This window comes from Pristis pectinata, chromosome 33 (genome assembly GCF_009764475.1).
Source record: "Pristis pectinata isolate sPriPec2 chromosome 33, sPriPec2.1.pri, whole genome shotgun sequence".
NCBI classification, from domain to species: domain Eukaryota; kingdom Metazoa; phylum Chordata; class Chondrichthyes; order Rhinopristiformes; family Pristidae; genus Pristis; species Pristis pectinata.
Genome location: NC_067437.1, coordinates 3,387,803 through 3,407,729, shown reverse-complemented (window position 1 = coordinate 3,407,729; position 19,927 = coordinate 3,387,803). Strand labels below are relative to the sequence as shown.

General features: G+C 45.1%; 1 protein-coding gene and 1 long non-coding RNA gene across 2 annotated transcripts in view; one reads left to right on the top strand and one right to left on the bottom strand.

Annotated features, from left to right (window-relative positions):
- Window positions 1–184: 184 nt before the first annotated feature.
- Window positions 185–19,508, top strand: LOC127585651 (uncharacterized). Its single transcript, XR_007958550.1, has 4 exons — window positions 185–318; window positions 1,179–1,241; window positions 18,257–18,437; window positions 18,659–19,508. It is a non-coding gene; the product is annotated as an uncharacterized LOC127585651 (long non-coding RNA).
- The window catches only part of si:ch211-51c14.1 (protein kinase C and casein kinase substrate in neurons protein 3), a 55,919-nt gene continuing 37,217 nt past the window's right edge, over window positions 1,226–19,927 (bottom strand). The window contains exons 4-10 of the mRNA XM_052043275.1: window positions 18,248–18,483; window positions 16,993–17,148; window positions 12,175–12,350; window positions 10,129–10,249; window positions 9,517–9,602; window positions 7,830–7,942; window positions 1,226–4,142 (exon numbers count right to left, since the gene is read on the bottom strand). Of these exons, the coding sequence (XP_051899235.1) occupies window positions 4,030–4,142; window positions 7,830–7,942; window positions 9,517–9,602; window positions 10,129–10,249; window positions 12,175–12,350; window positions 16,993–17,148; window positions 18,248–18,483 (1,001 nt within the window). The 3' untranslated portion in view covers window positions 1,226–4,029. The remainder of the gene's footprint in view (window positions 4,143–7,829; window positions 7,943–9,516; window positions 9,603–10,128; window positions 10,250–12,174; window positions 12,351–16,992; window positions 17,149–18,247; window positions 18,484–19,927) is intronic.

Here is a 19,927-nt window from a genome sequence, read left to right as displayed (position 1 = left end):
GTTTTCCCCAGTTCTATTTAAGCCTGACAGATCTTTCCATAATTGCAATGAGATGGATTTTTATTAAATCCAATGCTATTTTTGGTATTATTTTTACCTTTTATATGGTAATGTGATGGGTTATTTTTCTTTCAAACACTATAGAAATTTGTACCAAAGCATGCAAGAAAATAATGCATTTAATCAACTCCAATGCAGATCTTCTTCAGGTTAACTAATAAATTTGTTTTGTTGCCCTTTCCAGAACTTGCATCTGTGCAGCACTTTACAACGTAAAGCAGTGGTGAAGATGGATACCACGTAGAATTAAGGAAAAAGGTGGGGTGGGTGTGATTCAAGGCATCATCGAAGGGACAGATTTTGTCGAGGCTTTTGAGATTGTAACAAGAGTGTGTTTCAGAATGTAATTATGATTGAAAAGGGCCTTGCCCTGTAATGTTAGGGCAGAGGAGGAGGGTTTGTGGCAACCTCGAATCTAGAACGAAATAATGGTGATGAAACAGTCAAGTCTGAAGGTGGTTTGAGATGTGTTATGCCATATAGTGTTTGTAAATGTAGATGACAGTGGCTTCATTCTCTTACAGAGGATGTCATCTAAGATGGTATTACAAGGTTAGAGTCATACAGTACAGAAACAGGCCCTTCGGACCAACTGGTCCATGCTGACTAAGGTGTCCATCTAAACTAGTCCCATTTGCCCATGTCCTTCTAAACATTTCCTATCCATGTACCTGTCCAAATCCTTTTTAAATGTCATTATTGTACCTGCCTCAACCACTTCCTCTGGCAACTCGTTCCAAATACGGATCACCCTCTGTGTGGAAAATGTTGTCCCTTGGGTCCTTTTTAAATCTCTCCCCTTCACCTTAATTCTATGCCCTCTAGTTCTTGGTTCCCCAACCCTAGGAAATCCCCTTCCTCATCTGTACTTCTGAGGTCAGTTTATCTCCCCCCACCCCTAACAAAAGCACAGAAATCTGTCCCCTGTTGTACGCATTAAATACACAATGTAGCAACATCTTGGGGGGGTGGGGGGGAGGGCGGTTGAACTTTCCTTCTGAAAATATGGTTTCAAAGTTACGCAAGTCAACAGAATTGAATTAGAGAGGTGAATTCAAGGGTACTAATCATCAGTTGTGTCTAAAACAGCAGGTAAAGTTCTGTTTCTTGGTCTTCAGATGTTGGTAAAGGCAGTGGATCGAAGAGGAAGCAGAAGATTCTTCAATGATGTTTCAGACAAGGTAATTTATTGCTACATATTTAAATCAAAAGCATTGGCAGTGTCCATATACAAAGATTTGCAAATGTAGCTTCCTGTCAGTTAATATATATTTTCTATTAATCCATGAAACAATCCTTAGATGTTTTTGTCATAATGGCAAGGGTCCTAAAGAGGGAGCTATAAAACAATGTTCTTCCTTAGCTATATATTGTGCTGATATTTCTGTAACGGTTGGTTTGTTGGCATAACATTGGCTTTCAAGTTTGCCCTCTCTAGCCAGGATAACTATCTCAAAATCCTGGTCAGTTTTGCCTTTTCTGTGCAGGGTTAGGAGGCTAGAAATGTAGTTGTAATGAATTTATTTAAAAACTCGAGAACATAAATCTCCAGGATCATGAAATACTGCACTGCTTCACAAGGGAAAAAATTCCCTGTGTTTCATTTTCCATTTGTCCCTTCCTTTCCTGAAGGTACTGACCCTAATCTGTACTACCATGCAGTGTACCTGCTTAACATTCGCTCCATGCTTGTGAGGATTCTGAATTCAGAACCTCTTTAACGGTTGGATGTGGTAAGATGGGGCACGCAGGAAGAATTGAGTTGGATAAAGAGCATCACAGCCAGATTCCCGAATCCACTGAACCACAGAGGTCATTGGAAAAACAACAAGGCACTTGGGTGGATGATTGTTCCCCACTGCCGATAGCTCCTCTTACCGTTACACTTTTAAAAGCATTCTCTAGTTCAGTGGCAAGGAACCAGGACCCTCCCCCCACTGACTGTTTCAGTGCGATGTTGCAATAAAAATACAAACACAACAAGGTATTTTAACAAAAACCTGTCGCTTAGGAGATAGAACTCTCGTATCAGATTAGATGTCAAGGTCTCTGTTTGCAGACACCTGCATTAATTCTGTGTACGGTCTCTATCCCTAGAACTAAACTGAGTTTATTTACAGAGATTACAGTTTCATGTAAAAAATAGCTTTGAATGCTGGGCACCTGAAGTAAAAACCGAGGGTTCTGGAAATGTACCAGAGGTGAGGACTGATATTTGTCATTCACTGTCTGAATTAGTAGCTCCCGGATTTCTCATCTAGACTTGACTAACAGACAGTGCATTTATAGCATTTTTGTATTCCGCAGTTAGGCAATGGTCAATAATGAAAGTACAAAGCTTAATATGGGGCACAGGTTGTTAATAGTTTGAGGGGAAGAATAATCTGGGAATATTGTGTTGGTTGAAGGGCATTTTTAGGAGCTTGTTATTTTAAGGGGTCAAGAGTATGTCAGAATGTTGCAGTGAAGATTGTGGGATGTACTGAATGTGAGAGGGGTTGGAGCAGATATTAGTGTTAGAGGACTTCGGGTGTGTTGCGGGAAGGATTTGAATTGTGTCAAGTGTGAGGACAGTAGCTTTCCTTCCATTAAAGTGTGAGTGAAGCAGTTTTTTTTTACAACTGTCCGGTTTTTCTAGTTTACTGAGACTAGCTTTTTTTTAAATTCTAGATTAGTTTAATTCCCCAGCTGCCATGATGCAGCTTTTGAACTCGTCTCTGAATTAATAGTCTTGAACTCTTGACTGCTAGGCGAGTCCATTATTGTAGTCCTATGGGCCAACCAGGCTGTTCCTGGGTTACAAATGCCCCACTTACGGACTCCCCAATGAGCTCCCGTATTATTTAATACAAAAGTCTGACGTACGTACATATGTTTGATCCTACGAACAGCAGAGCTAGTGTTTTCTCTCCACTTTTAGTAATTGTTCTTATCAGGTCTTGTGTGTTTTTAATGCCCTTCATTACAATACTGTGGAGGTACGGTTAGCATACTGAGTGATTTTTGTGTAATTTACGACTTACAAACAAAATCAACTAAGGATGTCGGTAGAAATGGAACCCGTTCCTAACCACAGACAGCTGTACTGCAGGTGACAGAGAGTGTTGCAGTAAGGAGGGAGTTAAATCAGTGTACAATAATTTGTGTTGAGTATGTTACAGAGTCTAACAAGATTGTAACATTCCCTGGCAAATGCTACAGCATTATGTATATATTTTTTGTTAACTGTACAACGTACTTGTGCACCTGACTTTTCCATTTCGGTATGAGTTTGTCCTGCATTCACTTGTATTTATGATGCACAAAGTGTGGCCTTTGTTTGAAAGCTCTGTGTTTACAGTAACCTAAAATACACATTGAAGGTAACTGGCCTTAGCAAGAGGTGAAGGTGTTCCAGCATCAGGGATTTTATCACTGAAAAGAAATGCTTTCTCCTGTTTCGTCAAACAGTGACTGACATTAATGCTATTTTGAGGGGAAGCTGGCTGGTTATTGTTGCTGGTCCCCTGACAATACAAAGGAACTTAATTAACACCAGTGTGGATTCGGTTGTGTAACCCAGGGGTTGGCTTATCCATTGCATGTTTTAATGTGGCTCTGATTCCTTACACTGCCAAGCTTAGGGGCTCTTAAGCAGTTTGATGACCTGTAATTTTATTGATGAACCAGCTCCTGGTCAAAATCAAATCCAATACCTCTCACTGTCCCACAGTCTCTAATCTACTTTGGCAGCATCTGGTGGGCTCAGTAACTTCTGCACCAACACTCTAATATTAATCTCACCCCCTTGTATAATTTGACTTGGATAGTCCTCCCAGGTAATAATGTCATTGGCATTCACAGGCTAAATAAAATCAACAAAAATAAATTTTAAAATGTTTTAAAGCAGTGATGATGATACGTGCTTTAAGATGGTTCCTGGTGCTGCAGCTGTCTTCGTTTTAGGTATCCTCTTTGGGTGAATGCTTTCTACTGTATAACTTCTACATAGTTAGCTGGATACAGCCCGATCCGGCCTCCGTCAAGGTAACCTTTGCACCATCCTTGTTCATCCTCATCCTCTACTTTAGTCAGCTCCTGGCCTGGAAAACATGCACAGAAATATAAAAGTGCCCAATAAACAGAATGTAAAGAAGATGAACATCGTCATACAGCCCCTTCACCAGTCCCCTCTGACCATCAACTGCCCGTTTTTGTGCTAATCCCATTTTTTCACTATATTCCCATCAATTCTCCCCAGATTCTGCCTCTCACCTACATACTAGGAGTAATTTAGTGGCCGATTAACCTACCTACCTGCAAGGCTTTGGGATGAGGGAGGAACCCCATGTGATTACAGGGAGAACATGCAAACTCCACGCACAGCACCTGAGGTCAGGATTGAACCTGGATTGCTGGAGCTACAAGGCAGTAGATTTACTAACTGTGCCACAGTGCTACCCCAACCCTAATTCAAATACAGAGCAGGCACAGGCAGCTTGGTTCCCAAAGCCTGCGGCATCATTCTATAAAATCGCTGATGATCTCAAATTTTGCCTGATCTGCCTTAACCCCTTGTTTTCAAACACCCTCACTTTGCTGACCTCTAAGCCTGTCCATCCCTTATAACTTGCCCGTTCCAGGTTTTAAACTTTATTTTAAAAATAAGATATTGGAGGAACTCGGCAGGTCAGGCAGCATCTATTGAAGGGAAATGGACAGTTGACATTTCGGGTTGAGACCCTTAATCTGGACTAAAACAGGGGAGATAGCCAGTATAAAAAGGTGAAGGGAAGGGATGGAGCAAGAGCTAGCTCCAGGTGAGGAAGGGTGACAGACCCATGAAGCAGTGGAGTGTGGAAGTTAAACCTCTAAATTACTTGCAGCACATTAAAATCCTTGCCTAATAAGGAGACCAATACTGTGCACAGTACTCCAGATGTGCTCTCACCAATGCACTCTACAACTGATGCATCATCTCCCTATTTTTGTAGGCAATTCCCTTCACTATTACAATAACATTCTGTTAGCTTTCCAGATTACCTGCTGTACCTACATACCAGCTTGTCGCAAGCAGGATACCAGATCCCTGAAGGGTCTTGGACCTGAAACATCAACTCTTTCCAATTCCACAGATGCTGCCTGACCTGCTGAGTGTTTGCAGCATTTTCTGTTTTTTTTAATTCCCTAAATAGGGTGTAGGAGAGTGCTATTAGCATCAGTTCAACTGTATCCCAGCAAGTCTTGAATTACTCTACCTTCTGTATTATGACACCAAGTCCAAAAATGAGCCTAATCCCATTTCTTGCTCTATAGCCTTGCACTCTGTCAAGACCTGTACATCAGTGGCTGATAAAAGCTTGGTTATCTGCCACTTTCCTAACCGGCACACTTCACTAATTAATACAGGAGTGGAGTGCTAGGACTGGCATTGGGTTAACCAGCAAGTGGTGGGTGAATGAGCTTTAACAATTCGTCTTAAAAGTGAGAGTTTCTGCATCTACCATGCTCTCAGTCCTCCGGTAAAATTGTTTCCTTGCCTACTCAGCTCATCTGTCAATTAAATTTATGCACCCCGTTTAACTCTGAAAAGGCCCATTTCCTTTACACTCTATCAACACTGTTACAGGAGCCTGAAGATCCACACCTCAAGGTTCAACAACAGCTTCTTCCCCACTGCCATCAGGTTCTTGAACTAACCTGAAAAACCCTAATACTATCACGGACTATATTTTTCCTTTCTCAATTTGCACTCAGTTTATTTTTTTGTGCAGGTTGTGTATAATTTACTAACTAGTGTTTGTTATTTATTGTGCTGCTGCTGCAAAAGGCCAATTCTCGTGTCATTTATACCCTGGGTATGCATGCCTATGATAATAAACTTGAATTTGCCTGAAAAAAATCTCCCCCATTACAAAGAAAACAGATCCAGCCTAACCAGTCTTTCCTTGTAGGTAAAATTCTTATTCCTGACAACATCGTCAAATCTCTCTCCCCTATCTGGCGTGACCGTGTCTTCCTTGCAAGCAGTATTTCTAGAATAACTTGATTTATCTTTTCTGCCTGGTAATCCAAAATAAATCACCCATCTTGCCTCTAGCCACTAGATGTCAGCCTCTACCCAAGTACTGTTGAGGAGAGCTGAGTGCAAGCAATGATTTGGTCTAGGACCTTGCAAACTTAATGCCAACTTATCTTTTTTTCTTAGAAAAAGTGTGGATGCTTAATTGTTCAACTTCCCATTCTGCCTTCCAGTTCCCTGACCAAACCCCAGCTCCAAGAGCTGGCAGGCAGCAGAGATGAACTGTGAGAGAACTTGCAATTGCTGTAGTTCGAAAGGCTGTATTAACTTAAGGCTGGAGTTAAGATATTTGTATCACTTGCCTCGTGTGATAACTGTCCCACAAATGTAAGTGCAGAGCAAAATCTCCCTCTTTTCTGTTTCAGTCCCAATTAAGGAAAGTGTCCCTTAATACAGTGTGGCATTTTTAATTTTCCCAACTGGTTCTGACTCCCAGTTAACAAATTAACTAGCATCAGCTTTGAACTGCATTTTTAACCCAGCATCTCAAAGTAGAACGATGTTCATTAGAAAGAAGGTCTTGACATCCACAGTTTGTAGAATGGGACATCATCAGTGTAATAAATGTACAGTACCTCAAAATAGCACGGGTAGGATGTGGTAGAAACTGAGAGGTGGCAAAGTATGTCCAACTAAATCTTAGTGAAGATTTCAGGAGTGTGAATGAAGTGGAAGATTAGAAGCTGCAGATTCTCAGTAACAAGGTTAGGAGGTCATTGACTGGGAAGAATGGAGCACTGATTGTGCTTGGCTGGAGGAGATGATTTAGTGCAAGCCTGGAGTGAATGACAATGCAGGCATGTAGTATGACTTTGGTGTATTTGGGGGTGGTGGGAAGAGAGAGCACAGAAGTAGCTGAGAGTTTCAGCAAATAGAACTTATTACTGAACTGGAGATGGCTTTTCTCGGTTAGATGATTGAGAGGAAGAGATGGGCTTTAAAGAAACTAAACCCGATGGAAAAGGAGATGGATCAAGCAGGAAATTAAGGGGCCAAAAGAACAGCCGGTGAGGGAAGTTTTGATCATTGTGGGTGGGGAGCTTCGGTTATAACACTCATAGGAAAATAAATAGTTCACGTCACCAGGTTATAAAAACACAGGAAGAGGTGCATAAAAATATTTAAGATAATACGTGATCTAAGGTTATAATTGTCAGGGAAGACTGAATGGGCTAAGAAAGAGAAAGCTAAAGCTTTGTTGGGTGAAGCTCTTTAAGTGGTGAGGGTTTGATAGGATAAATATTGAGATGATGTTTCTACTGGTTGACAAGATCTGAACAGGGGACAGAAATAGAAGAATGATTGCTGATAAAAACAATAGGGAATTCGGGAGAAATCCCTTAACCCAGACTGGTTAGAACTTCCCACCACCTAGTGTAGTTGAGAATAGGATGGATGTATTTAAGGTGGGTTAATAAGAGGTAGGAAGCTGTAGAAGAAGACACTGTTGGGTTTAGCAGAGTGCGAGGAGCCTCTGCACCTACATTAACTTGTAGGGCCAAATTGCCTATGACTTTGCAAAGTTTAGGAAGAGATGTGGAGACTGAGAGAATGTCTTCCAACAGTGAGGCAGAGAGGGTACAGAAGAAGGAGAAATTCACCCTCATGAGTCCCTCCTGTCCTGCTGCTTCCCGCCCTGTGGTTTGGGAATTTTTTGGGTGAACGTTAAGTTGGAACAGATTGCATAAGTTGATGATGTAGAGCTTACCCGCCTTGAAACTGAGCTCATCTGCTTCCTGGCTGGAGTAATCATACAGTGCTCGGATTCTGACGCCAGGGATGTTTGTGCCATCCTCACCAAGGGAATAACCTTTATTTAAACTGTGAAACCAAAACAAAAGTGGAGTGGCTTTTAAAAAGAACTTTGGCTGTGAACCAGTGTTTACAATGGAAGCTAGGTTGATCAGGTTGGGTGAGAGCCTCCTGTTCACAGCCCCTCATTCTGGATCTCTGTTTGTATCCAAGGCTCTGGACTTGGGCATCAATTGGCATGTCCAAGGACCAGGAACTGAAGTAGCAGTTCTTCTTTGTGGCATTTTGCTTCCTCTCTGCTTGAGATAATGTGGTGTGATTTTTGTCATTGAGAGAAAAGCAAATGTACTACTGATTCTGGAAATCTAATGTAACACAAAATGTTGGAAATACTCAGCAGGTCAGGCAGTATCTATGGAGTGAGAAATAGTTACTGTTTAAAGATGACCTTTCCTCAAGTCAATCAAACTGAATCATTAACTCTCTTTTTCTCCCCACAGATACTGCCTGACTTGCTGCATAATTCCAGCATGTTCTGTTTTGACTTCAAAGAGTCTTGATATTCATTAATGCACTTAGTGGTTAAACAGGTAAAATTGAGCCAGGTTACCGTCTAAATTACTGAATGGGAATTGGGATTAAGTGCATGGCAGCAATTCTACATTACTGTGACAGCATGTCCCAGACCTGAGATCTTTGTCAGCTAGGAGGACAAGGGCACAATAGGAACACCTTGACCAGGAGATCTGCAGCATTTCAAGCAGGTGGTTCACCTTTAGCTACCTTCAGGGCAACCTGGAATAAGCAATAAATACTACTTTTGTCAAAGACACCCTAATCCCTGCATAAATCATGAAGCCTAACCAATTTGAATGGAAGCAAGTAGTTTTTTTTGGGACTTCTTGGGTGAAGGTTGAGATGGAATGGACCTCACTCTCAATTCAGTCTTGCTTTCTCAGTCTGCTGGTTGCTTGTATCCCCACTCTCAGCTTGTGCAAGTGGATCTTTGCACTTCAGTAATTTTCAGAGTGCCCAGTTCACGGGGAACGCCTGCACCTTCAGAAGGATATAGGTTTGACTCCTGGTCTGAGCTGTGTTAGCTGATTTCAGCTGGCTGCAGAGAAGTGAGGAAAGAGCTTGCACTTACTGCATCTTTTGCAACCTGACAGCCCATGTCATAGGCAATGAAGACCATTCTGAAATATAATCACTAGTTCTGCAGGAAAAATGGCAGGGGTCCCTCAAGGTTAACCGATGACCTTCACCTATAAAGCAACAGCAAGTGCCTGTTTCGAAAGGGCAGAGAAAGGGATTTTGGATTCACTATTAGTTACTGGTTCTCCTGAAGGGTTTGCATGTTTATTTGGGGGGAGGGGGGGGGCGGTCAGAATACCAGAGGAACTCGGTACTTTGAGCTGGGAGATTAGCTGCGCTTGACATCCAGTAACCCTGACTGGATCGGTTATGACTGGAGTGAGTGGTGTCCTGCGATGGAGTATGGTGACAACTGCATGTGAATACTGGCCAGGAAAGTTGAGGTAGTGCAGTGGACTCAGTGCCCCTGTAGGTGAGCCAGCAAGTTTGATAAGGGAGAGGCAAACATCGGTAGAGGAAGGCAGATCTTCGGAAAGGAGCCCCATTACCTTAAGCTCTGAAGAACCACCTTTTCTCCTTCTTTCTGTCCTTTTCCTTTCTTGTCGGTTATCTTCTCCATCTCTGGGCACCATTCCTGAGAGGTCAAGGTTTAACGTTAAATGCCAGTGAAGCAGACTTCAGTTCCTAACTGATTACAGACCACTTGATTTAAGTAATTGCTCAGAACTCTCTCCAGGTCAGAGCAATTAAAGGAGGCAATATAAATACTGGTAAAATGCAGTTGCCAAATTGTTCCCACAAACTGTAAATTAATAACCAGATCATGAACATATTAGTTGGAGGATAATAATTAGCCAAGATACTGGGAGAACTCTCCAGTATGTTTTTTGGAACAATGACACAGGATGCAGCTGGGAGCTCAGGAGAGCGTTGCTATGATTAAAAAGCTGCACTAGCGATCACACTGCTGCTTTGGGAGTGTCAGCCCAATGTAGAGGGAGGTTTGAAGCATCAACCTTTGACTCTCGGGAAAGAGTCTTACCAATTGAACCAATTTCTACCCTTAGACTTCCATCTTGTGACAGAGGGTGGTGGGGAGATGGACATCATTAAGCTGGGACAGTAACTGGCCCCAATGGACAAGGTGCCTCAATACTCACCTCGAAGTGCGGCCAGTTTGTTGGCATTCCTGGGCCATATGTGTTGCGCCACCATTTTAAGTCATTCTGGTCATTTATTGATAACACGGTCTGGTGTAGATCCTTAAAAATAGACCGGAAACTAAAGAGAGAGAATTGGCAAGGAATGGAATTTATTAAGAAACTGTTTCAGGTAGATCTAAGCTACTTCAACTGAGATGCAACCCCCTCTTTGAAGGAAGTGCTGTGGGATTTCCACTTGTTTGTATATCACTGGCTGGTACACGCCACCATTCAGAACCAATTGGAAGCCTCAACAACCCAGAGAAGGCTGAGGGGCAATGGCCACCTCGACCTTTGGGTTGCCTCTCATTTCAATTCCCCTTCCCATTCCACACCAACCTATCTGTCCTCTACCTGCTCCACTGCCATGGGGAGGCCAAACCCAAACTAGAAGAACAGCACCTCTTATTCCTACAACCCAACGGTACGAACATTGAATGTTCCACTTTCAGGTAAACCACTCCCCATGTGTTCCTTTCCTACTCCCACTGGTCCACCCAAGGTCTCTCTCACTTAGTTGACCTTTCCATCCCTCTCCACTTTGTTAATTAGACTCATCATCCTTCCCCGTCTGGTCCCATCTGCCCATCACCCACATACCTATCTCCCTGGGTTTCTTCTCCCTTACTTCACCTTTCCTGTCTCTTACCCCATCTCGCTCCATCTGCCCATCTCCTGCTCCCTCCACCCCCCCCCAATTGTCTGATTCCACCTGTCTTTCCCCCCTTGCCCCCCGCATGTCCATCAGTTTTCCTGTGATTCTTTTTGCCATTAACCTATGCTGAGGGGTCATTTGCAGCAGCCAATTAACCTACCTGAATGATGGAGGAAAACCAGATGGTCATAGAGAGAAGGTGCAACCTCTGCACAGACAGCTCCCGATGTCAGGATAGAACCCAGAACCCCGGAGCTGTGAGGCAGCGGCATTAACTGCTGCATCACTCGGCCACCCTTGGATCCAGATTGGATCTTTCATTCCAGATGTAGTTGAAGCAACAGCAGAAGTTTAAGCCCAAATCAAAGTCAACCTGATGCACAGTACTTAGTCATTGCTTGTAACATATCACTGACGTTCTCCACTTCCTGAATATGGTTCCACTGAAGTGGAGGTACACTAACCACAAGCTGCCACAGATGTGTATTTAATGTTTTTTTGACCAAAGGCAAACTTCTACCTCAACCGTACCTGCACTAATTCTCCTCCCCATTCCCACACCGACCTGTCTGTCCTCAGCCTCCTCCACTGCCAGGGTGAGGCTAAGCACAAACTACAGGAACAGTACCTCCTATTCCCCCTGGGGAGTCTACAACCCAATGGCATGAACACTGAATTCTCCAACTTCTGGTAACTGCTTCCCCCCCCCCCCCCTTTTCTCTTTCCTCCTGATCTACCCAGTTCCTCCTACACCCACCCCAGCCCCCATCACCCACACATTCCTCCCATTGGTTCCCCTCCTTCCCTTCCCCCCCCCCCCCCCCCCCACTGTTCCCACCTGCCCTCCCCACCTCCCTCCCCTGGTTCCAGGCTCCACCTTCTGCAGCCCCCTGTCACCTCCACCCCCAGTCACTATTTCCACCCTTCCCTCCTCCATCTGCCTACCCCCCCCCCCCCCCCCCACAACCACCTGGGTCCACCTATTGCTCCACTCCTTCCCCTCACGTCTTTATACTGGCTACCTCCCCTTCTATTTTTCAGTCCAGATGAATGATATCAACCTGAGATATCGACTGTCCATTTCCCTCCACAGATGCTGCCTGACCCGCTGAGTTCCTCCAGCATCTTGCTTTCTGGCATACCTTCACCAACACCTAGAACACATAACATTAACTAAGCCTGTGTAAAGATGCAGCATCTAATGGCTTGGGACCATGTAGCTTGCACCCTTGTTCCACCAGCAAACCAAAGTATATATGTAAATCTTTGAATTAGTCCTCACAATATTCTCACTGAGTGTAGCCCATCCAGAGATGATGTGGTGCATTAGAATGCAGCTTTAACCTCACCTTTCATTGTTGGTGACATCAAGGTGCCGATGAATGGAGAGGAAGATCTGTTTGAGAAAGATTGTGCGTTTCTGCTCCAACTGCTGGCTCTGGTCGAAGACCATCTCCATCTCTTCCATGTACTTTGGGTTGTATTTGTTTAAATCTTCTATGGTCTTTGTGTAACGCTGCTTAACCTTGGGGTGTGGGGAGAATGGAGGGGGAAGGTGATGAGTGCACCAAGGGAGAAACACACATCCACGCGCAGAGCCAGGGTTAAGAGGCAGGATCTTTGGTTCAGAAAGTTAAGGGTTCAAGATCTGCTCCAGACACTTGAGCAGGTATGACTGATGCCCCAGTATTGAAGGAGTGCTGCATTGAAGGTGCTACCTTTTGGATGAGATGTTAGTCAAGATCCGATCTGCTTATTAAGGTGGATATAAAAAACACAAGGATAGCAATTCAAGTTATACAACGTGGAACAGGCCCTTCGGCCCAACCCTGTCTATGCCTCTCATGATTTCATAAACCTCAGCCTATCCAGTCTCTCCTTATAACTCCAGCCCTCCAATCCTGGCAACATCCTCATAAATCTTTTCTTCACCATGTCTGGCTTAATCACATCCTTCCTATAACTCAAGCCCTTCAGTCTCCATAACATCCTCGTTTCTGCACCCTTTCCAGTTTCTTAATGACATCCTTCCTATTGCTGGGTGACCACAACTGCGCACGATACTCCAACTGCAGTCTCACCAGTGTCTTGTACAACTGTAACACGGTGTCCCAACTAGAGTTCTCCCAGGATCCTGGCCAAAATGATGCTCAGTTTTCTGATGTGAAACCTGAACCATCTGACATAGTGGTGAGGGTGCTGCATTTCAGACTGGCATACGAAACCCCCCACGGTGCTGTTCAAAGAACAGCAACAGTCCTCCCAGTTCCTTTGCCAACACCAACAAAAGCCACTCCAAATGGTCAATCCCCTCAGTAGGTCCATGGGAGCCATCCTGCTGTGCACACATTAGCTGCAGTGTTTGCCCAGGGTGTGTATTGTGACTCAAAGGTAGAACTCTCTGGAGTCAGAAGGCCATCCCACACTGAAGATCTGAGCACACCATCCGCAGTGCAGGGCTAAGGCATTGCTAAACTGCATCACGCTGCCAGAGAGGTGGAAGCTCAGTGAAAAGATTACATGGTGCCATTCCAGAAGAAAATGAGGACCGTCCCCCTCTTACCTTGGCCTTTATCTCCCACACAACAGCCAAACAATCTGATTATTTTTGGTGATGTTATCTCATTGCTGTTTGAGGGAACTTACTGCATACAAAATTAGCTGTTGGATGTCCCACATTATCACAGTCTGAAAGTTCCTCATTTACCATTAAGCATCTGATGGTTATGAGGATTGAACTTCTAAGCAGTCTCCACACAATCCAGCAGGAAGGGATCAGTACCATTATCGTCAGAGCTTCCCCCTGCAATGACTTCTCTTCCTGTCATTTCTGGTGTACGCTGAGGATCTAACCTTGGGATCCTTCGATTCCTTATCTACAAGCTTCCCCTCAGCACCGTCTGAAAACTGCTTCAACTTCTACCTTGGCACCAACTACATCACCAGTTCTCTCACCTGGATGAGCAAAAATCTCTTACAAATAAATACTGGAACACCCAAAGTCACTGTCCATGCTGACCAACGTCTACTTGAGCCAGTTCCATTTGTTCACATTTGACCCAGATCCCTCTAAACCTTTCCTATCCATGTATCTGTCCAAGTGTCTTCAAAACATTACAATTGTACCCACCTCTACCACTTCCTCTGGCAGCTCGTTCCATATACCCACCACCCTCTGTGTGAAAAAGTTGCCCCTCAGATCCCTTTTAAATCTTGTCCCTCTCACCTTAAACCTGTGCCCTCTGGTTTTTGACCCCCCCTACCCTGGGAAAAAGACTGATCATCTACGTCATCTATGCCCCTCATGATTTTATAAACCTCTCTGGTCACCTGTCAGCCTTCCATATGCCAGGGAAAAATGTTCCAGCCTATCCAGTCTTTCCCTGTGACTTAAACCCTCCAGTCCCAGGAACATCCTTGTGCATCTCTTCTGCACCCTTTCCAGCTTAATGACATTTTTCCCATACTCAGGTGACCAGAACTGCACACAACCTCCTGTACAGCTGTAACATGACATCCCAACTCTTGGGCTCAGTGTCCCCACCAAAGAAGGCCAGTGTGCCAAACACCTTCTTCACCATCCTGTCTACCTGTGATGCCACTTTCAGTGAACAATGTATCCATACCCCTAGGTCCTTCTGTTCTACAACACTCCCCAGGGCCCTACCATGGTCTGTTCTGTCATTCAGGAAGACTATGGCTGATCCAATCTTGGCCTCAACACTGCTTCGCCACTCTCCCCCCATGACTCTCTTGTGGTTCAAATGTTGGCCAATATTTCTCACAGAGGGTGGAGAATCTCTGGAGTTCTCTACCCAATAGCGTTGCGCAGGCCAGATCATTGGGATATTTGAAAAGGAAGTGGATAATTTTTTCGAAGATTAGGGAACTGAGTGCGGTGGGGAACTGCCAGTTGGCCTGGGGCAGATCAGCCATAGTGAGTGATAGGACAGGCTTGAGGGGCCGAGTGGCCTACACCTGCCCCTGTTTATGTTCCTAATCTCTGCCAGGAATAGAATCAATGATTTTACCTCCACAGTTCAAATGAAGTACAGAACTCCAGATTCTGAGATAAAGTCCCTCATCTCCATCTCAAATGGACAATCCCTTAGCCTGAACCTTAGGGGAAAACATCCTCTAGTATTCCCTCTGTCAATCCCCCTCAGAATGTTACAAGAACCCCAGCCGACTGACCACATCCATCTCCCTGGGAGTTGTCTGAGGTTGAACCAAGATGTTTTCAACCTTGGTCCTGTACTGGAGCTTGCGATGAGGTTTGGAGCTCTATCATGTCACCTTTGTCCACCTCTGTAACACCGCCTGGCTCAGCTCACAGCTCTGCTCAGATTCACAAAGCCCTCACACATCCTGTGTTTACTTTCACCTGAGCCTATTCCAACGCCCTGCACTAAACAAGGCTATCCAAACCTCCTGCTGGTGTTGTAACTCCCACCAAGTTTTGTCCACCATCTCCCCCACACATGGGTTTACAGTGAAGCAAAACCTAAATCGTAAAATCGTTTTTGTTTCTGAACCTTTCCCCATTTTTGAAACTTTTCCCAGTCTCTGAAAACTCTTGTACCTCCAAGGCAAGCCTTTTGATCATCTACAGAGAAGGGGTGGAAGGGCTGCTAGTGGAAGCAGATACAATGGTGGCCTGCAAGAGGCTTTTATAGACAGGCACATGAATATCCAGGGAATGGAGGGGTATGGATCATGTGTAGGCAGAAGGGATTGGTTTAATTTGGCCCTGTGTTCAGCACAGGTATCGTGGGCCAAAGGGCCTGTTCCTGTGCTGTACTGTCCTATGTTCTATCCCCAAGTTTAATCATTCCATCGTTGGCAACTGTGCCAAGACCCTAAGCTCTGGAATTGCCTCCCTAAGAAACTCCACATTTCCATCTTCCTAACTCTTGAACCAAGCATTAGATTATCAGTCCTATTATCTGGTTACGTAGCTTGGTCATGTTCTGTTGTTTAACACTGGAGTACCTCTAGAGATTTTCCTCCATTATAAATGTTTCATCGTGGTCAGGAGCCATCCTGCTCATCGGTAGCTGGAAGCTCTGACAACATGGGAAGTGTTCTGAGGCAGTGATTATCAGTTAAGGGTTTGACTCCATTCCGGGTAGGGTCAGGGTAAATAAAGAGAAGCTGATTCTGTGGCACAGTTTAAGGTGACTGGCAAAAGACTAGGAACAAGGGAAGAGTCTCTTAGAGTCGAGTGGCTAAGTTTGGAATCCATCGCCTTACAGAGCAGAGTATCTACATTTAATAGTGGCCTTCAAAAAAAGGATGAGGATAATTACTTGAAGGTCCAGGGTCAGTGGGTAAGAGTGAGAAAGGAGTCTGACTATTGGTCTTTGGATGAGCCTGTGGAGACTGACTGAACCAAGAAGCCTTTGTTTACGCTGCACCTTTCTGAATCTAAGTTAGGACAGATGAACAAATGCTCAGTCAAAGAGGTAGGTTTTAAGAGAGAGGTAACAGGTTCTTGTGAAGAGAATTCCAGGGCTTAGACCCAAATGTCACAACCGCCAGTTTTGGGGACAATCAGGTCATTGTTACAGAACATAGAACAGTACAGCACAGGAACAGGCTCTTCAGCCCACAATGTCTGTGCCGAACACAATGCCAAATTAAACTAAATCTCTTCTGCCTGAATATGATCCACATCCCTCCATTCCCTGCAATAGTCACGTGTCTAACAGCCTCTTCAATGTCACCATTGTATCTGCCTCCACCACCACCCCGGCAGCCCGTTCCAGGCACCCACCACTCTGTGTGGAAAAAAAACTTGTCCCACACATCTCATTTAATCTTTCCCCCCTCTCACCTTAAATGCACGTCCTCTAGTACTTGACATTTCCACCCTAGGAGAAAGATTCTGACTGTCTACCCTATCTATGCTTCTCATAATTTTATGAACTTCTGCCCTTGGCCTCCAACACTCTAAAGAAAACAACCCAAGCTTGTCCAACCTCTCCTTATAGCTCGTACCCTCTAATCCAGGCAACATCCTGGTGAACCTCTTCTGCACCCTCTCCAAAGCCTCCACATCCTTCCTGTAATGGGGCGACCAGAACTGCACACAATGTTCCAAGTACGGCCAGTGTTATATATAGTTCTATCCATGCAGGATCTATGGTACGGAATTCCCCGTTCACCTTCTCTGCCTCCTGGCTGCGTTTTTCCCTCAGCCGCTGGAGTTTCTGCTGTTTCCATGAGGAAGAGGCTGGGTTGGCCTTGCAGCTGTTCTCCCGGAGAATGGCCACTCGTTCCTTTTTCCGCTTGGCATGGTAGAGTTTCTTCAGCTTTCCTGCCTGCGGAGAGGGGAGGTCTGGGTTAGCACCGTCCAGTTGGACAGACATCCCGCTGAGGCTACGCAAATGGAAAGGTCTACCCAACTTTGACCAAGAGCAGCAGCTGCGGTACAGTGGCTGTAGCGAGCAATTGGATCACCAGGAACTGCTGGAGCATGGAAACCCCGTCTGTCAGCTCCTGCCAGCATTAACATAACAGGGAGGTTTAATAGGGGTGCTCAAGATCAGGAAGAGTTCTTACTGTGTACGCAAGGAGGGAACTGTTTACAGTGACGTCGAGGGTCAGTAACCAGAGGTCACAGATTTAAGATGACTAAAGAAACTAATCCTCAAATGCACGGCCTGCACGAAGGGGGTCAGATTCAGTAATAACTTGCAGGGGGGAAGTAGATGTGCTTTAGTAAAGGAAACGTTTACAGGACAGGGAGAAGGGGCGGGAGTGTGGGTAGCATTAGACATGCCATTCAAAGAGCTTGCAGCTGCAATGGGCTGAATGGCCTCCTAGGCTTTAAGAACATAGAACAGTACAGCACAGGAACAGGCCCTTCGGCCCACAATGTTGTGCTGAATTAATTATGCGAATGACACCTAATCCCTTCTGCCTGCACATGGTCTGCATCCTCCATTCCCTGCAATATTCATGTGCCTATCTAAGAGCTTCCATTGTGTCTGCCTCCAGGTCAAATCCAGCTATGCCTGCTACACACTACGCTCTCATACTATCCTGCTGTTATAAGACTATTGAATGGTCCCCTTGAATGACAAGATGGACTCTTGACTTGACAATCTACCTCGTTGTGGCCTTGCACCTTACTGTCTGCCTGCACTGCACTTTCTCTGTAACTGTAACACTTCATTCTTCATTGTACACGTGACAATAATTAGCCAATTTACTTTACCAATTTAGTACCAGTTATATAATGGACACAAGACCAATGTGTTGTGGGCACTTCACAGACACCAATATCCATTTCATTGGGGCACCACATACACCCATTGTACATACCGGCTCTGTAGTGAGTACAACAGCAGGCGCACCACACACCTGTTGCACTGCACTAACTCTACCAACCACTATAATCATTTACTGATGACGTACTTTTTTCAGTTTCTTTGTCCAGGGCTTCTGTGCTTTTCGGAATCCATGCTCCACCTCATGAGTCTCCTTGAAGCCCCCGAAGAACTTCTTGTGGTACATCTCCTTCTGCCACTTCCGAATCTTGCTCGTGTCCTCGGTCACCAGGGATTTGTGGATCCCCACGTGGAGTTCGCTCAGGCGGTCTGCGGAGGTAAGGAAGGCATGCCACGCCTTCAACAGAGTACCGTACATAGGACCTGGTGAGTACGATAGACAGGCTGGGTATACAATCAGTTCTGCTGCACACTCTAACACACCATCATTCAGTGTCTATCCCAGACCTTCCCTTTTGTTCCCTTTCTCCCTCCCTTTCTCTGCATTCGGATGAAGGGTCGTCAACCTGAAACATTACCTCTGTTTCTTCCTCCACAGATGCTGCCTGACCTGCTAAGTATTATTGGTTTTTGGTTCAGATTTCCAGACTCCGAACATTTTTGGTTTTGCATTGCACCCCTCCAGCCTTGGCTTTGTGTGCATTGGCTCAAACACTCCAAGATCCCACAAGACCCTCTGATAACAATCAGATTTTTGGAACCCAGTGGCCTTGCGGGACAGGGACTCAGTGGATAATGTGGGGTGGTTTCCCGAGCAAACTGTCCAAATCATCTGACAGGATGCCTCATTGCCAGAACTCACTAACAAGCACCAAGACCTTGCTTGGCTGGCGGTGAGAGGGACCCTCGCAGTCAGATCCTTCCTGTACAGACAATATATCACCTCAACACACGCTGCCCTCGGGACAGCTGCGATGGGGAGGAGACAGGGTCACCTACTTCTTTGCAGACTTGCTAAGAGGGTGTGGAGCAGGATCCAAGGGTCCGTGTCCCAGTTCATCCCCAGCAGCTGTGTCACAGAGGACTCTCTGATCTATGGGCTGTTCCCGGGGACACACACCGACACAGACATCAGGTGCTGCTGGAAGGTCATCAACTCAGTGAAAGACGTTCTGTCCAAAGTCTGCCCAAAACACGTTGGTCTTCCAGCACTGTGAGATGTCCGTGTGGGAATGCTGCCGACCGGCACAATCCAGGGTGCAGGAGTCCGTGCTGAGGGACGCACTGAAGCTCGGCCAACGCAAAGGCTCTGTGGGGAAGGACCACAGTCTGGGCTCCTTCCGCTACTGCACATGGAGAGGCTGGGTCGGGTGGGGAAGCCCCTCGAACATTGAAATGGGGGAATCACCCCAGGGGGCCACATGAGTGGCAATGGTACTGTGATTTAAAATAATAATTTAACACTACTGAAGGTATTGACCAAATAACATTAAAAATGTAACAAGTTGTTGCACTTTTTGTGTATATTTCATTATGAATAGAGTTTATTTTTGAAATTAAAAAAAACCCGGTGCTTCACATTTCTTACTCATGGCTATTTGTGTTTGAATTTTGATGGCCCTGTCTGACTAAACAAAGCTGTTTGCTCAGTGAATCCTGAAGCAGAACCACTTTATATATCCTGATAATGGACTTGATTTGTTCCCTGGACGTGGACATCACCAATGCCAGCATTTATTGTCCATCCTTAAATGCCCCCTGAGGAGACAAGAGTTAACCACATCGTTGGGTGTCACACACAGGCCAGGCCAGGACAGCAGATCTTGTTCCTGAAAGGACACTGAATCGGTTGGGTTTTTACAACAAT